At 32.3% G+C, this 14,051-nt stretch overlaps 1 protein-coding gene, 1 long non-coding RNA gene and 1 other non-coding gene across 5 annotated transcripts in view; 1 reads left to right on the top strand and 2 right to left on the bottom strand.

The window, feature by feature from the left end:
* The window catches only part of LOC134542859 (uncharacterized), a 413,602-nt gene extending 404,414 nt beyond the window's left edge, over nucleotides 1-9,188 (bottom strand). Inside the window, exon 1 of the long non-coding RNA XR_010076861.1 lies at nucleotides 9,095-9,188. This is a non-coding gene — a long non-coding RNA (uncharacterized LOC134542859). The remainder of the gene's footprint in view (nucleotides 1-9,094) is intronic.
* Nucleotides 9,189-10,019: 831 nt separating this feature from the next.
* Trnav-aac (transfer RNA valine (anticodon AAC)) lies at nucleotides 10,020-10,092 on the bottom strand. The gene has a single exon. It is a non-coding gene; the product is annotated as a tRNA-Val (tRNA).
* A 1,899-nt stretch (nucleotides 10,093-11,991) lies between these two features.
* The window catches only part of LOC134542840 (apyrase), a 40,763-nt gene continuing 38,703 nt past the window's right edge, over nucleotides 11,992-14,051 (top strand). The window contains exon 1 of one of the 3 annotated variants that reach the window (XM_063387404.1): nucleotides 11,992-12,162. In XM_063387404.1, coding sequence (XP_063243474.1) covers nucleotides 12,066-12,162 — 97 coding nt within the window. In that variant the 5' untranslated portion in view covers nucleotides 11,992-12,065. The remainder of the gene's footprint in view (nucleotides 12,163-14,051) is intronic. The other 2 variants (XM_063387405.1, XM_063387406.1) reach the window with 2 other exon arrangements.

A 14,051-nucleotide genomic window follows, 5' to 3' on the forward strand; every position in this document is an offset into this window, starting at 1 on the left:
ACGCGGACGCTATGAATATTTAGAAGGTAAATACAGGAACCGAAAGTTACAATATTGGTTTTTACCATATTTATGGCATAAAAATTTTTAACAACTAACATTTGCATTCGTTTATTTTAAAGACAATGACATTTCGTCTAGTGACAGTATTATTACAAAAATTAGTTAATACTAAACGCCAATGACTTCACAGGGGTAACTATTTGTAGCAGATGGTAACTATTAGTATCAGGTATTCCGCTAAGTTATATAATATGCTTCAACGACACCAAATTTTTAAAATTAAAAAAATTTCTAAAAAAAACAATGATGAAACAAAGGTGGCGTATTTCGGTTCTTATCTATCCAAGTCAATTTCGTGTTGTGGTACACTGTTCAAGTAATTTTTCTCCTTTTCTTTCAGGTTTCGTTTCGGCGATGACGCTAGCAGGAGTCCTGACAATGCTACACTTCACATGATGTAGTACAACATAATACACGATGAACTGGTGCTTGAATACGCAACATGTTTTATCAAATCTGTCATCTAATTTTTTTTTTCAAAAAACAAATGTTTGAACTTTAATTCAAAATGATGGTGAAAATGTCATCTGTCGTAAATCAAACAAATGAACTTTAAAATAATATGTACATAAAAAACAAAACTAATATTGTCAATAATTAAGTTTTTTTGAGAAGAATCTATTGCTGCAGAATAGCTTATATTACATATGGATATATATTATATACAAAATTATAATCATAGAAATATATTCTCGTTAATGCAATTTTAAGCAATACGATTTAAATTGTTGTGAATCAAATTCTTAACTCAAATTTACGTGTATTTGTTGTTGCTTTTATTTTACTATAATATAAATTTAGAAATATATATAACTAATGAAGCAATAATATTATGTTATGACTCTTTCTAAATATAAAAATATAACGAGAAAATTTTATGTACACATATTTGTGTTATATTTTTAGAGAAAATGGCTTATCTTGAAAATTTTAACTACATGCATGTAAGTACAATGAACACTTTTCCTATATACATTAGTTGGAAATTTCTTCGTCTGTAGCTTAATCTCAAGTATATTTTATCTTTTTTACCATCGAATATAATTGTTTTAACTTTCCTTCTGCGTTTCGCTTTGTAATTATTCATTTTGCAGGATAATTGTTAAGCTTTTCACGGAACATAGGATTTGCTGCTGTACTGCAGGTCTGACCAAATGAAAAAATGTAGTATCTATGAAAATATTTTATTGATCTTCAAACCGTCCTCTTGATATAGCATAAAAAACTAGACTACATATTTAAAACGATACAATAGTTTATTTAAACCATTCTCTGCACTAAGGTTGCTAAATATTTGACTTCGCCTACATTTTCTTAGTTACAAAAATACAATTTTTTCATTGCATTGTGGGTTCTGTTTTTTTTTTTTACTGTACTTAAAAGTTTTTAATGATTTTCTTTGTGTATTCATTATTCTTATTTCAAAAGTTTTACTACATTTAACTGTTTTAACTTTTACAGTAATATTTTCAATAACACGCCTAACGCTACCTAAAATATGATTGTAATTTTAATTGTAAATGCTGTCAAAATGTGTTCAAAACTATTTTAGAAATAAAAGCTTATTTTTCACAGCCTTTGTATTTTTTATAATGAATAGTATTTCATAAGTTATTTGTGTATCAGAAATTCATTGAAATTGGACAAGTTAAAGAAATAGTGAGCTTTTTTTATTCTATTAATATCTTTCAGTAATGAAATCACATAAGTAATCAATGTTCAGCAGGAGAATAATCAGGGGAATGGGGGATTAATCAACCCCTCCCCCCTTTAAATACTACAAAAAATTAATCTATAAAACCTAACCAAAAGGAAATAATGCAAAGTGGTTAAATATCCAGCCCCCCCCCCCCCCCCCCCCCCACACACACACACACACACAAACGGCTAGAAATTAAATTATGTTGGTGTTATTTCTTTCTCAACCTGAACAATTAAATATTTACAGAACTTTACACTGATTTTAAACAAAACAGTATATAGGTTTCTTAAACTTTTTTTGGTCTAGTTTATGATAAACTAATGGTGGCTTCAATTTGTTTGGATCTCTCTCTAACGGGACCAATTAATAATGAGCCAAATTGAAATGAAACTTAAATGTTACTTTCTCACTCTCCATATACAAATACATTTCCCTGTTTGTTTGATTTTTAAATTGTACAATTATGATTCCCGAAAAACAGGCCTAACACGAAAATAAGGCCAACACCCGTACGGCAGTTGGATGCTTGTGGGTTTTCGGGACAAGGAGTTCTGGGTTTTGAGTCTCAAGTTAACCATATGGTACTCAGTTGTACCGTCGTTATTTTAACATGTCACAAATCAGGGAGGTTTTAAATTAAATTAAATGTTGGTCTAGAGAGTTGAAACATCCTACCAGGTGAATTGAACATGGAGTTAGGAACTGTCAGGAGAAGGCATGCTGTGACGTAATTGAAGTAATTTTTTTATCCTCGACATCGCCATATTGTACCACCCAAAATAATTGCTGAAATAGTGCTTGATAAGTCAGATGATAGTTAGTAAACATAATATTAGAATCTCCGTCGTTAAAGTCAGTTTCATTAAAAAAAATTGTTTCCACGATGCAAACACTACATTCCAGCCAATTTGTTGGGCGTCCATCCTATATGGCGCAACAATTAGCTGAAGGGGGGGGGGGGGGGATCCCTTTGGCACAGCCTAAAGGCGTAGGTTGATTTCTAAGTACGTATTTCTTCTGGAAATATTTTGGAAACTTCTATAAAATTTCTGGAACATTTTAAGAAATTAATGTACATAACATATTTATGTTCTCCAATATTACAAAATGATCGATTACACATTTTCTAATTTTCCTTGCAGAAAAAATATTATTAATTTTTATTTTAACTAAATTCATCTAGCATAGAATAGCTTAGAAATAATTACAGATTATCTCAACTAAGGTAATTATTCAATATTATTGACCTTCGGAAAATATTTTTCATCCATTGCACTAATATCGTGGTAGTATAAAAATTTGCTTTGCACCAAGATTTAAGATAATGATAAAATGGTTTCAAATAAATTCAAACGGATTTGATACTAAGAAAGTTTGGAATTTTCTTTATTTCAACCCCTGTGTTTAAGGTAATAATTCGTTTCAAAGATAATTGTTTCAGCCAAAGTTTTAGATAAGGTTTAGGATCTATACAATATTATTAAAACGATTTAATAGTATACTACCAATCTTTGTTATTTCCACCCCTTGCAGTGATGGTTGGATAGATAAAAAATTATTTTAACTTTAGACAATATTTAGAAAGTTAACCAAAAATAAGAACGAATTCGATAGCGTACATGGTAGTGAAGTTTTATCATTTTCTTATTCCAAACACAGGTTTTCCTTACCCCTTGCAATAATACAGTCTCCGAAAACCTTCATGTGTGGTCCAGTGAACGAAAGCACATGTTATACTTGAAGAGTAACCCAGTAAATACTTCTTTACCGTGCTTTTACTAGCTTGACCTGTATGTATGAATGGACAATGTAATAAAATGTTTCCATTTAATTTTTATCCAATTTGAACGTCCGAATGTGTTGAAATTTTTCATACATATAATAAATCTCTGATAATACAATATTTTGATAACTTAAGACCTTATAGATAAGGGGGAGTGGGTCAAAAAACTACTTATTTCTAAGTATTTTATTTCGTTGACGAATTTAAATATTCATCAAGTTTTACAATATATATATATAATTTATTAAGTTCGGCCCCAGCAAAAATATGTTAAAATTATTTTCATTCGATAAGGGCAAAATATGTGATACTTTAAAACTTTGGTTTGTAAATTGTATTTGTAATCAAAAATCAAAGTGAAATTGCTAAACCGAAGCCAGTTACTCTTTACACAATAATTAAAATAATAATAATAAAGTCGTGCTAGCTGATACTTTAATTTTTTATCAAAGATAGTATTGTTAAATTTGTTTCAAAAAATACTTTATAAATAAATGTTTATGCGCTATAAATTATTTTTTTTATTTTTTTTATAATTTTTTGGAGATTTGTTACAGTAAAGTCTCGTACAATAGCATTACTATAAGCAATTTAAATAATGGTATTTTATCACGTGAATGTCCTACAGAGCGAAGTTACTAGGCTATATGTTACAAGATACATAATATCTCACAGGGCATACATACATGGTGGCTGTGAGAACCGGACGTGTGCGAAGCTTCACCCCCGAACCTTCTGCACCCCGGCGCATCGGTTTGTTCGACAATGGCCATTGTGAGGGCAACAATGGTGTTTGAACAACCCCTGACCCCTCGCCCGCCCCTTGCACTGTAGCACCAGACCGGACTTTTGACGACCGAAGAACAATGGCGTTGCTGCTATCTGCGCGTGGCGGAGATGAGTAATTATGCAAGCGATCCGTGCGAAGACCTGTATGTAACTCTGCATCGTGTGAAACTGTTGCATGATCACTACACCTTTATCCTAAAACGAGATTATTATAGCAGCAGCAGTAAACTATATTTGTTCTATCGAGACCCTCTTTATTAGTTACACATTATCGCCTCTCTCTCTCTCTCTCTCTCTCTCTCTCTCTCTCTCTCTCTCTCTCTCTCTCTCTCACTTTCTGCTCTAGCACATTGCATTTCTGTGTACGGTTGCGATAATGTGATTTCTTCGCGAACTGATTTATGTCAAAACTTTTAAAGTTTATACGTACAAAAGTTTTACCATAGACAGTTGTTTTTTATTATTATTTTTAGTACAAGCAAAGTAAACAGATAAATAATTCATGTAACGAGTCGATTAGAAAACTTCTGGCTAGCCTCATATTCACCAGATACCAAAAGCAGACTTTATTCATCGTAGAATTGATGTGGCAAAATAATAATGAGGTAGGTAGGTATGTATGTACACTTCCATTTAATGGAAAATTCACACCTCCAAGAAACACAAGAATTTATGGAAGCCAGAAGACAGGTCAATCAATACACACATATCTTTAAATAAATCTCTGAAATGCGTTAAAATTTTTATGCGAAATCCAGCAGTTATTAGAATTAAAAATTATTTTTGAGAACAAAATTAAATTTTTAATTGAATAAAAAAATTACGTATCGCAATAATAGGGCAAGAGTTTTTTTTTATGGTAGGATTAATAGTGAATTACATAAGTTTCAACCCAAATAATAATGCTTATTTCTGCAAACCATATACCAAAATGATATGTATGTAAATCACGAAAGTAATGGCATAATTTAAATGCATTAAAAACCTTAATCCTAAAGTAAGTTTTGGAATATAGTTATATAAATCGTAAACACCTCAATAGTAACTACTGGGATAACGCTATACAAATGTAAAACAACTTCACTATTTTATTTATATTGAGCATTATTAATATGGAGGTGTTCTCATTTTTACTGAACCGTCTATCTTATTTAAACCTATGGTATTCTCTTAAACAGGAAAAATAAATTTGTACATTTACAAAAGTTTCCTACAGAAATCAGTTGCCAAGGAATAGTTTGTAATAATACAAGAATGATATTGTAACTTTGTACATCACATGGCTAGGGTTATTTTGAAAGGAGGGGGGGGGGGATGTAAAATGGACACATGTTTTCAAACAATTTTACATTAATTGTGATACTAACACATTGACATATGGGCCTACAGTAGAAGTTGTAGGTAACGTGGCTTCTCACACAGTAAAAAAAAAAAAGGGGGGGGGGGGCAAATCCCTCCTTCCCAGCGTCAGCCACTGTGTGTACACGCAGTGGCGTAGCTAGGATTTGTGTATGGGGGGTGTTAAGAAGCATGCCCCCCCCCCTCACCAATGTATTAAAGCGGGGGGTCCGGGGATCCTCCCCCGGGATAATTTGGTTTTTTAGGTGTAAAATAGTACTATTTTAGCAGTTTTCGGTTCTTAAATTTAAATATTGTAATGGTAAAAATTTTATTAATTTTAATATGAAATTTGTTTGAGTGATGAATAAGAAATTAATTAAAGATTTTGTGCTAAGGGGGGAGTTTGAACCCCTAACCCCCCCCCCCCCCTTGGTTACGCCCCTGTGTACACGTTAATGTTCATCAGTTAATTTTCACATTGAGCGTTCGCTTTGGGTATTGGTAGGTTGGATGCAGATAGCACGTTCAGCATGTGGTAAAATAAATACAAGCAGCCATCGCTCTATATTAAACTTAACATTTACGGCTAATTTTATTATTTTTAATATGTTGCAGTTTTTTTTCTAGGGGTGTTCTCAATACCGAGGAAAAAAAAATTTATAACAACAAAATTCTGAAGTTGATGCTGTTCAGAAACATTAAAAAATGAGGAAATTTATGTCGGTAATTTTTTGTTAATACGGACAGAATATGTGTAGATTACCTAACTTAAAACTTGAACAAATTTACGTAATATTATAATCTAATTTTTTATATAATTTTAATTTTTCTCATCAATTGTGGAAATTCCAGATACCTAGGCATATACACTCCTTGAACCAAGAGACGTCATGTCGAAGGTTTATTTTAATGAGAGAATCTTATTTTCACTTTTTTTTTATTTTTACTAACAACCATTTTAATTGCACATTTATTTTTAATTATTGTTAGTAAAAGATAAAAATGGTTAAAATACGCACTAACTGAAAATTAAATAACGAACAAAAAATTAAATGGGATTGTTAAATAAAAGTTGAAAATTCTCTTTATAGATGTCAGCAAATGACATGCAATAAGCGTTGTCATACTATGATTTTCAGCAAAATTTACACAATATTATACTTGTAATCCATACCGCATTAAAATGATAACATTTAAACCTTGCATTATTCGCATTTCAAGAAGGATAGATTATTTACGATAAAACTGCTATCTGTTATTCTTAATTTAACTATCAATACAAAGGCTTCTATCATTATTTAGTACGAGCGCTAACGTCTTTTGTTGTGATAATTAAGGTCAGATTTTTGCTGATAGATGTCAGTGCTGTTTTTCCGTGCGTATTGTAAGGAAATAATATTTCCATTAAATTTTATTTTATGAAAAGTAAAAATCAATTAATTTCCTCAACAAATTATTAATTCACCTAATTTTCAAACTAATGTAAATATCTGAAAAATAATAAAAATTATATGCAGTTTCCTAAAGCGAATGAAGAGCTGTAAACATCAGAAAATTCTATGGAAGACATTAGTTTTCCATTTATGTATAATCAATATATATGTAGCTCTTGAAAAAGCCTAAATATTATAATAAGAAGACTAAAATATTTAGTTCGTCTACTGTTACTGCCAGATAATTTAATATTTATGACATTATTTATCTAGTCATGTTGATGTAAATGATCGATTCGATTGTCTCGCGTTAGTGGTATTATAATCGATAACTCTCGTTTATTGTAGTTTCATCCGTTTGGATAGATAGCGTTAAAGTTTGTTCACTCGACAGGAAGCACCTTTAGTAAATAGTTTGATTCGTTTTCGTAATTATTGACATTATTAATTTTCATCTTGTACACTCGAGTGAAATTTTTTAATTTTAAATTAATTTTTTATCAACTAAATTTAACTATTATGAAATAATTTTACAAGTTTGTACAAAACGTTTTCACTTATATGTGTAAAGTAATAATTGAATAAATTGTTTAAATGTTCAAATGGTAATTAAAAGTTATGAATTGTTTAGGAGTTTATAAATAGACCGTGCACGTTAGCTGAGTAGTAGACATTGTCTATACCCAACATTGAACTTTTAACATATCGATGCACTGTGCGTCAGAGTTGCAATTTTGTAAACGTGTGATATTTAATTGATATTGCATTTTAAAATGTTTTGCACCAACTGTTAAAAAGCTTTTTTTTTTGTGTATTATTTGTAAACTATCACACGTGTCCACGTGAACAATAGCTGAATTTTACAATTATGCTCTCAAATCGAAAACTGATGATGGTCTCGTTCTCATAATACGAGAAAATGTCTGTTTTATAATATCATAACTTAAGTTTTTAATTATTTCTTCTAGACTTTCTCATTTAAAGTTCGATTTTCGTAAGTGGCACTATCGCTCCACGATGCACGATAGTTTCTCAGCTTTATACAATATAAATATCGATGGAATTATGTTTTATAATTGTTTACTTTTAATAAATACATTGATGAAATACCTGAAGAAGGATCTTGTTTACTTGATAAATTATGTGTCAATCATTGCTGTGCAAAATAAACGTCAAACGAATTCTATCACGTCGAAATAAGACCCACCACAAGAACTTTCTGTGCGATTTTTAACCGTGTAATCAAATTATTTTGTTTGCTACCAATGTGCTAAGTGTATCGTGTACAGATTCTTTGTGCATTTACTACAGTTATGCATTGTGTGCGTAACAAATCATTCGAAATAACAATAATGAAGTGTACGCTGAATCGATAGTACAAAAAGGGGAAATAAACACAATAATAAAAATATCGATGTATGGCAATACATGCAATTACACTCTTTGTGTAGAGGCGAATAAGCATGAATATAAACACTCAGGCTATCGACGTCTTTTTGACAACCGCTTCTACGAAATTTATATTTAATTTAAATAATATTTATGAAAAAAAATTTCAGAACTGTACTACTTCACAGCTTGATGATGATGATGATTGATGTTGAACACATTTATACTACAAATGTTCGTAACATCAATCACTAATTTTTAATGTCAACTCCAAATTTAAATGACTGCACAAAGTTCAATAAATATTTTGATTTCAATTGCTGCGACTAGTTTACTTCAGTGGTAAGCTCAATCTCGTAGCCTACTCACAGGACCGCAGAGTTGCAAGTGTCCTCACTGTTCTTTAAGTGAATTTTTTGAAATAAAAGTATTTCACACTGAATTAAATAAATTGTGATGGTTAAATAAAGGTGATGTCTGGAATATAACAATTCTCAGTTTGTTGCAATTGGACATTGCGGTTTGAATTACGTCCTAGGCGACACTTTACTGTCATTACTACACTACCTATGCATAGGAAGGATAGGGACTTACGGTAGGGTTCTTAAATATCCTAAAAACACACCTACGCACAACACCGTAGGGTGCTGCCCTATATAACTAGCTTGAGATGACTTTATAGTTTTCCCTGATCATCATATATTTGATGGATGCTAACATTTTCCTACTAGCTTGCACCGATTCTAGCAACGGTTCTCTTGCTGCATCTATTCATCATGGCGGTTGAACATAGAAGATACCTAGTTTGTATTTAAAACGTTCCTGGTTTTGAATAGTCGCCGCCTATTGGTGCGCTGCTGCGCTGACGTCACAGCGACAAAAGCAGCAGACGCACGAAACAAACGTCAACAATTAAATCAAAATTCCAAAATTCCACTGTTTTTAAAATTAAAATAATTAGTAATGTTTATCCTTCTAATAAAACTGCTCATAAATAATACGTGAAACACATCCATACGCTCTAGAGGGGTCTCAGTAATGATCATTGTTATATGACACTATTCACAAATTTGAGTTGTTTTCAAATGGAGTCACCTTTAGCTCAAAACACAATATTGCAGGGGAAAAAATCCATAAGTTAATATATCTATATATAAACTTTAGTATTTTTATACTTTAATTTGAACCACGAATCTGGGCTATCTTAAAGTATTTTAGAACATTATATGTGTGTGTGTGTGTATGTATATGTATATATATATATATATATGTGCATATATATATCTGCACACCAAAAGCTATTAATGTTCTAAAATACTTTAAGAATATATATTATATCTGCACACAAAAAGCTACACTAATGTTCTAAAATACTTTTAAGATAGCCCAGATTCGTGGTTTAAATTAAAGTATAATAAGTTTTTAAAATCCATTCAAGCAGTGTGTGTTCGTAAAATACGTTTGGTACAAATCCTCATAAAAAATTTAAAGAGTTTTAATTAACAATTTAAAAAAATACTGTTTCCGCCCGGGATCGAACCGGGGACCTTCCGCGTGTTAGGCGGATGTGATAACCACTACACCACGGAAACACGATGTGAATAAACATCCATTTTTGAGGTTTTATAACTAATAATTTTTATTATTATACACTGCATTTTAATTTTATCTTTAAAAGTATTATTTGATATTAAATGATTTCATAATAATTTAAAATTAAAACCATTATTAGCTTATGATCTACCAGAACAATTGTAAATATATTTTCAATAGTTAATAATACATACCTACCTACCTATTTTTTTCAACCACTATAGCTGTGTACAAATTTGTGCTGCTTGCGTTGACTCTTGATGAATGAAACAGAATTTTTCTACATGCATAATAATTGAATACTACATAAGTAAATTTTTTTTCTTTTCCAAAAACCATTATGGAAATACTACCTATACAGTAATGTGGTTCTGCATACACATAGGTAAGTTTGAGTCAGAATTCCTTCAGTGGCAAGCCCACTCCTCGTTTTACTACAGGAGATGAGAGGGAGTTTGATTTTAACGCTGGTGGCCAGTGTTGACCGTTCATAATTAATCGAGTTCAAAACACCACTACTTAGCGACTGCACGTTTAGCATCTTTCATGTGCGTTTCCAGTCATGCCTATACGCCTTATCATACGGGATCTTATCATACTGGATTTCAACCATGCAGGAAGGTTGTTTTTTAGTTGGGGATTGGTGCCATTATCAACTAAAGGGCCCTTCTAGTCAGGGGTGAATTTGTGTTAGTGAGGTGTAATGATAAGGTCAATCCTCGCTGATGCTTCTAGTGGGGTATTGCCTCAAAGTGCAAGGCTGTTGCCTGGCTCGCATAGGGCAATTGTGAGATTTGAGTGGTGATCATTATACTTTGTGGCGGGGAAATAAAATAAAGGTGAAACGCAAGTCCCTTGAGTAGGTACTTGAATCTGTACCTACCGGATGTTTCATACCTAAAAATGTTTTTTAAAATACGTGTTACAGCCATTTTGACTGATCAAAAATGCAGTTTAAAAACAAAGTATGGAAATAGAACTACTCATCTGCCCTCAGCGTATTGTCAAATGCATTTCATAAACAGACACCACTGTGTTATCTTGAGCTTGAAGTTTTTAATTTTTCACTGGAAAAAAAATAATTTCATTTAACCACGAAACTAAGTTTGTATAGGTATGTGCAGTGACTCTTGCACTGTCAAGAATTCCTGAGCGGTTTGTAAATGGCGAGTTCACACTCGAAGCTCTGCAGGGCATTTGGCGGTCTAGCCAAGCGGCTTAGTGCTTGACTTATGCTAGTTAAGTTGGGTAAGGTAAAACCTGCATAGACACAGGGAACGCACTGCACAAAGTCATGCAGTATACAATAGGCGAGGCATTAAGAGGAATTATACCCTGCCACCTTGGATTTTTCCCATCTTTTTGATATAATTCTAATTTTTAACTATTTAACCCAATTTTTGGCATGTCAAGGCATAAATCATATCTCCAAGACCTTCTATGCCTTGTTGCAAACACATATATTTACCAACATGCTCTAGTCCTTAAGTGCCGCGAGGAAATAACTTATTATTTCACTGGGTAAACTTCAACTATCATGATAATCACACCATTTCACAAGTGTTGGCTTCAATAAGCAGCTAAAGTAAAGTCCTATGCCACATCAAACCAAAAATATTAGCACGGAAGCTTAATTTCCTGCAATATAAATATTTTAATAACAGGATGAAGCAAGTGAGATAAAGGACACAAGAGGATGATTCAGGAGAAGAGTTGGGCTGGCAAGGAAAAATTCTATCATGGATAGGTTGGAGCTTGAGCATGGCCATCCTCTTTAAATTGTTGAACGATTCTGTTCATTTATGATGTTAAAATTTATCTCGTTATTGCTTTATCACTAGACACTAATCCGCAGGTTACTCCAGCATCAATCAACAACGTGACCACATAAACCTTGCATTGAGAAAGAGATAAGACACTGAGTTTGTAAGTTAGTTTCTTCCACTATCAGCTTAGCAAGCCGGTGTTCAGCATGGGGCACTCCTGTGGCCTTCTCAAGATGTTGTTCTTCCTGCTCATAAGTTCTTGGTACGGTGTCTGCGGAGTTGTTTTGAGAGAAGAAATGGAAGGTAAATGGACATTTTCACACTCTCTAGTTTCTGAAAAATAATAATATGGGTGCTCACGAAATTCAGTTTATCAGTATATAATGAATAAATGATTCAGGAAAGACTTAATGACGTAGAATTGATCAGTATGCTTTTTAAATAAGTTATACACTATTTATGTCAACTGCAAAGAATTAAGTATTTCTGTCGATTTTCTGTGAGTATGCTACGATATTTCTCAACCTTACACTTTTTTGAACCAACAAAAAGCAATTTTTAATATAGTGCTAAACGAATATATATAAATTAAAGAACTAAAACTAATGACAAATGGCTTAATGTAATGTAGAACAATCAAACTGATTTGGTTCTAGCACCCAAATATAAAGTTATTTAGTTAAAATAATTTTGTAACATAATGCTTTTTAAATAAGTTACACGCTATTTACGTCAACTGCAAATAATTAAGAATTTCTGTAGATTTTCTGTGAGTATGCTACGATATTTCTGATCCTTAAACTTATTTGAATCAACAAAAAGAAATTTTTAATATAGTGCCAAACAAATATATATATAAATGAAAGAACTAAAAATAATGACAACTGGCATAAAGTAATGAAAACAATCCAAATGATTTTGTTCTGACAAACAAATAGAAAGTTATTTCATTAAAATAACTTTTAAACATAATTTGCACTAAAACAAAATATTTGTTGGAAAAAAATTGATTTGTTTGGCACATTGATTGAACTTTCATTCTTTCAGTGTTTTTTTTTTCTTGTTTTAAGTTGTAATGCTATGAGTCCCAAGAATGATTGCATCTTGAACAAGTGAAGATGTGTTTTGAGTGCATATAAAGACATACAAAATTACTAAGCTGAGGCATTCCCGACTATATTGCCTACGATGTCAGCCGGAAGTATTTCTTGCTTATTGAGTATAACAATTAATCTGATGGTGATCAACCGTTCATTCAGTCTAGTGGTGCAGACCTCCGTAGTGTAGTTGGATGTACACTAACTTATGGTGCGAGGGGTTCTGGGTTCGAGTCCCAGATAAGTCATGGGTGTAAATTTGTGTTTACATCTGTCACTAATTTGTCGACGTCAATAAAACTGTCACACAAAATTGTCAAATTAGCTTTAACAACCATGCGGCTGCGTGGGGACGACAAACTTGTAGTCACGCAAAAGTAATCAAGATCATCATCACCACCACCACCATCCTAATTCTGGCCTCGGAAATGTGGTGCACATTTATACAATATCTGGCACAGGCATTGTCCTGTAGAAATGTCAGCGACATTTTTAAGGGTTCGTTGTATGAGGACTCTGGAGGTGCTTCACAATACCGGATATTATGATTTTGGATTTCCATAGTTTCCCAAAAACACTCCGGGCAATTTCTGGGGATTGACTTCTTACTATGACAGGTATTCTCCCCAGTATCCCTGATGTCAATTGTAATGTGTTTCCTTTTCTAACTATCTCACTGCCAATAAGATATAAGGCGTCATAAGTTCTAAATATTGTGTAATTCCGCAAATCCAAAAAACCTTTGTATTAAACTGAACTCATCTACACACAGTAGCCAAAATTGTTTGTTCATTACGTGTTGACTTTGTGATGAGTGTTCAGTGAGTTACATTGATCTGATTTGTTCTTTTGTTACTGGCTATCCATTAAGAAAAATTAGGCCCGCCAATTTATTTTTTTTTTAATTTTTGGCTATAAATCCAATTTTTAACTGTTTATCCCATAAATACATAAATCATATCTCCCAGACCTTCTATATGTTTTTGCAACCATATATTACTAACAGTCTCTAGTTTGTAAGCACCGTGAGGAAGTAAATGATTATTTCACACAGGCGACTACAACATTCTTATTCTCAACAGTACACAAGTGTTG

This window comes from Bacillus rossius (genome assembly GCF_032445375.1).
Source record: "Bacillus rossius redtenbacheri isolate Brsri chromosome 9 unlocalized genomic scaffold, Brsri_v3 Brsri_v3_scf9_2, whole genome shotgun sequence".
Taxonomy (NCBI): Eukaryota; Metazoa; Arthropoda; class Insecta; order Phasmatodea; family Bacillidae; genus Bacillus; species Bacillus rossius.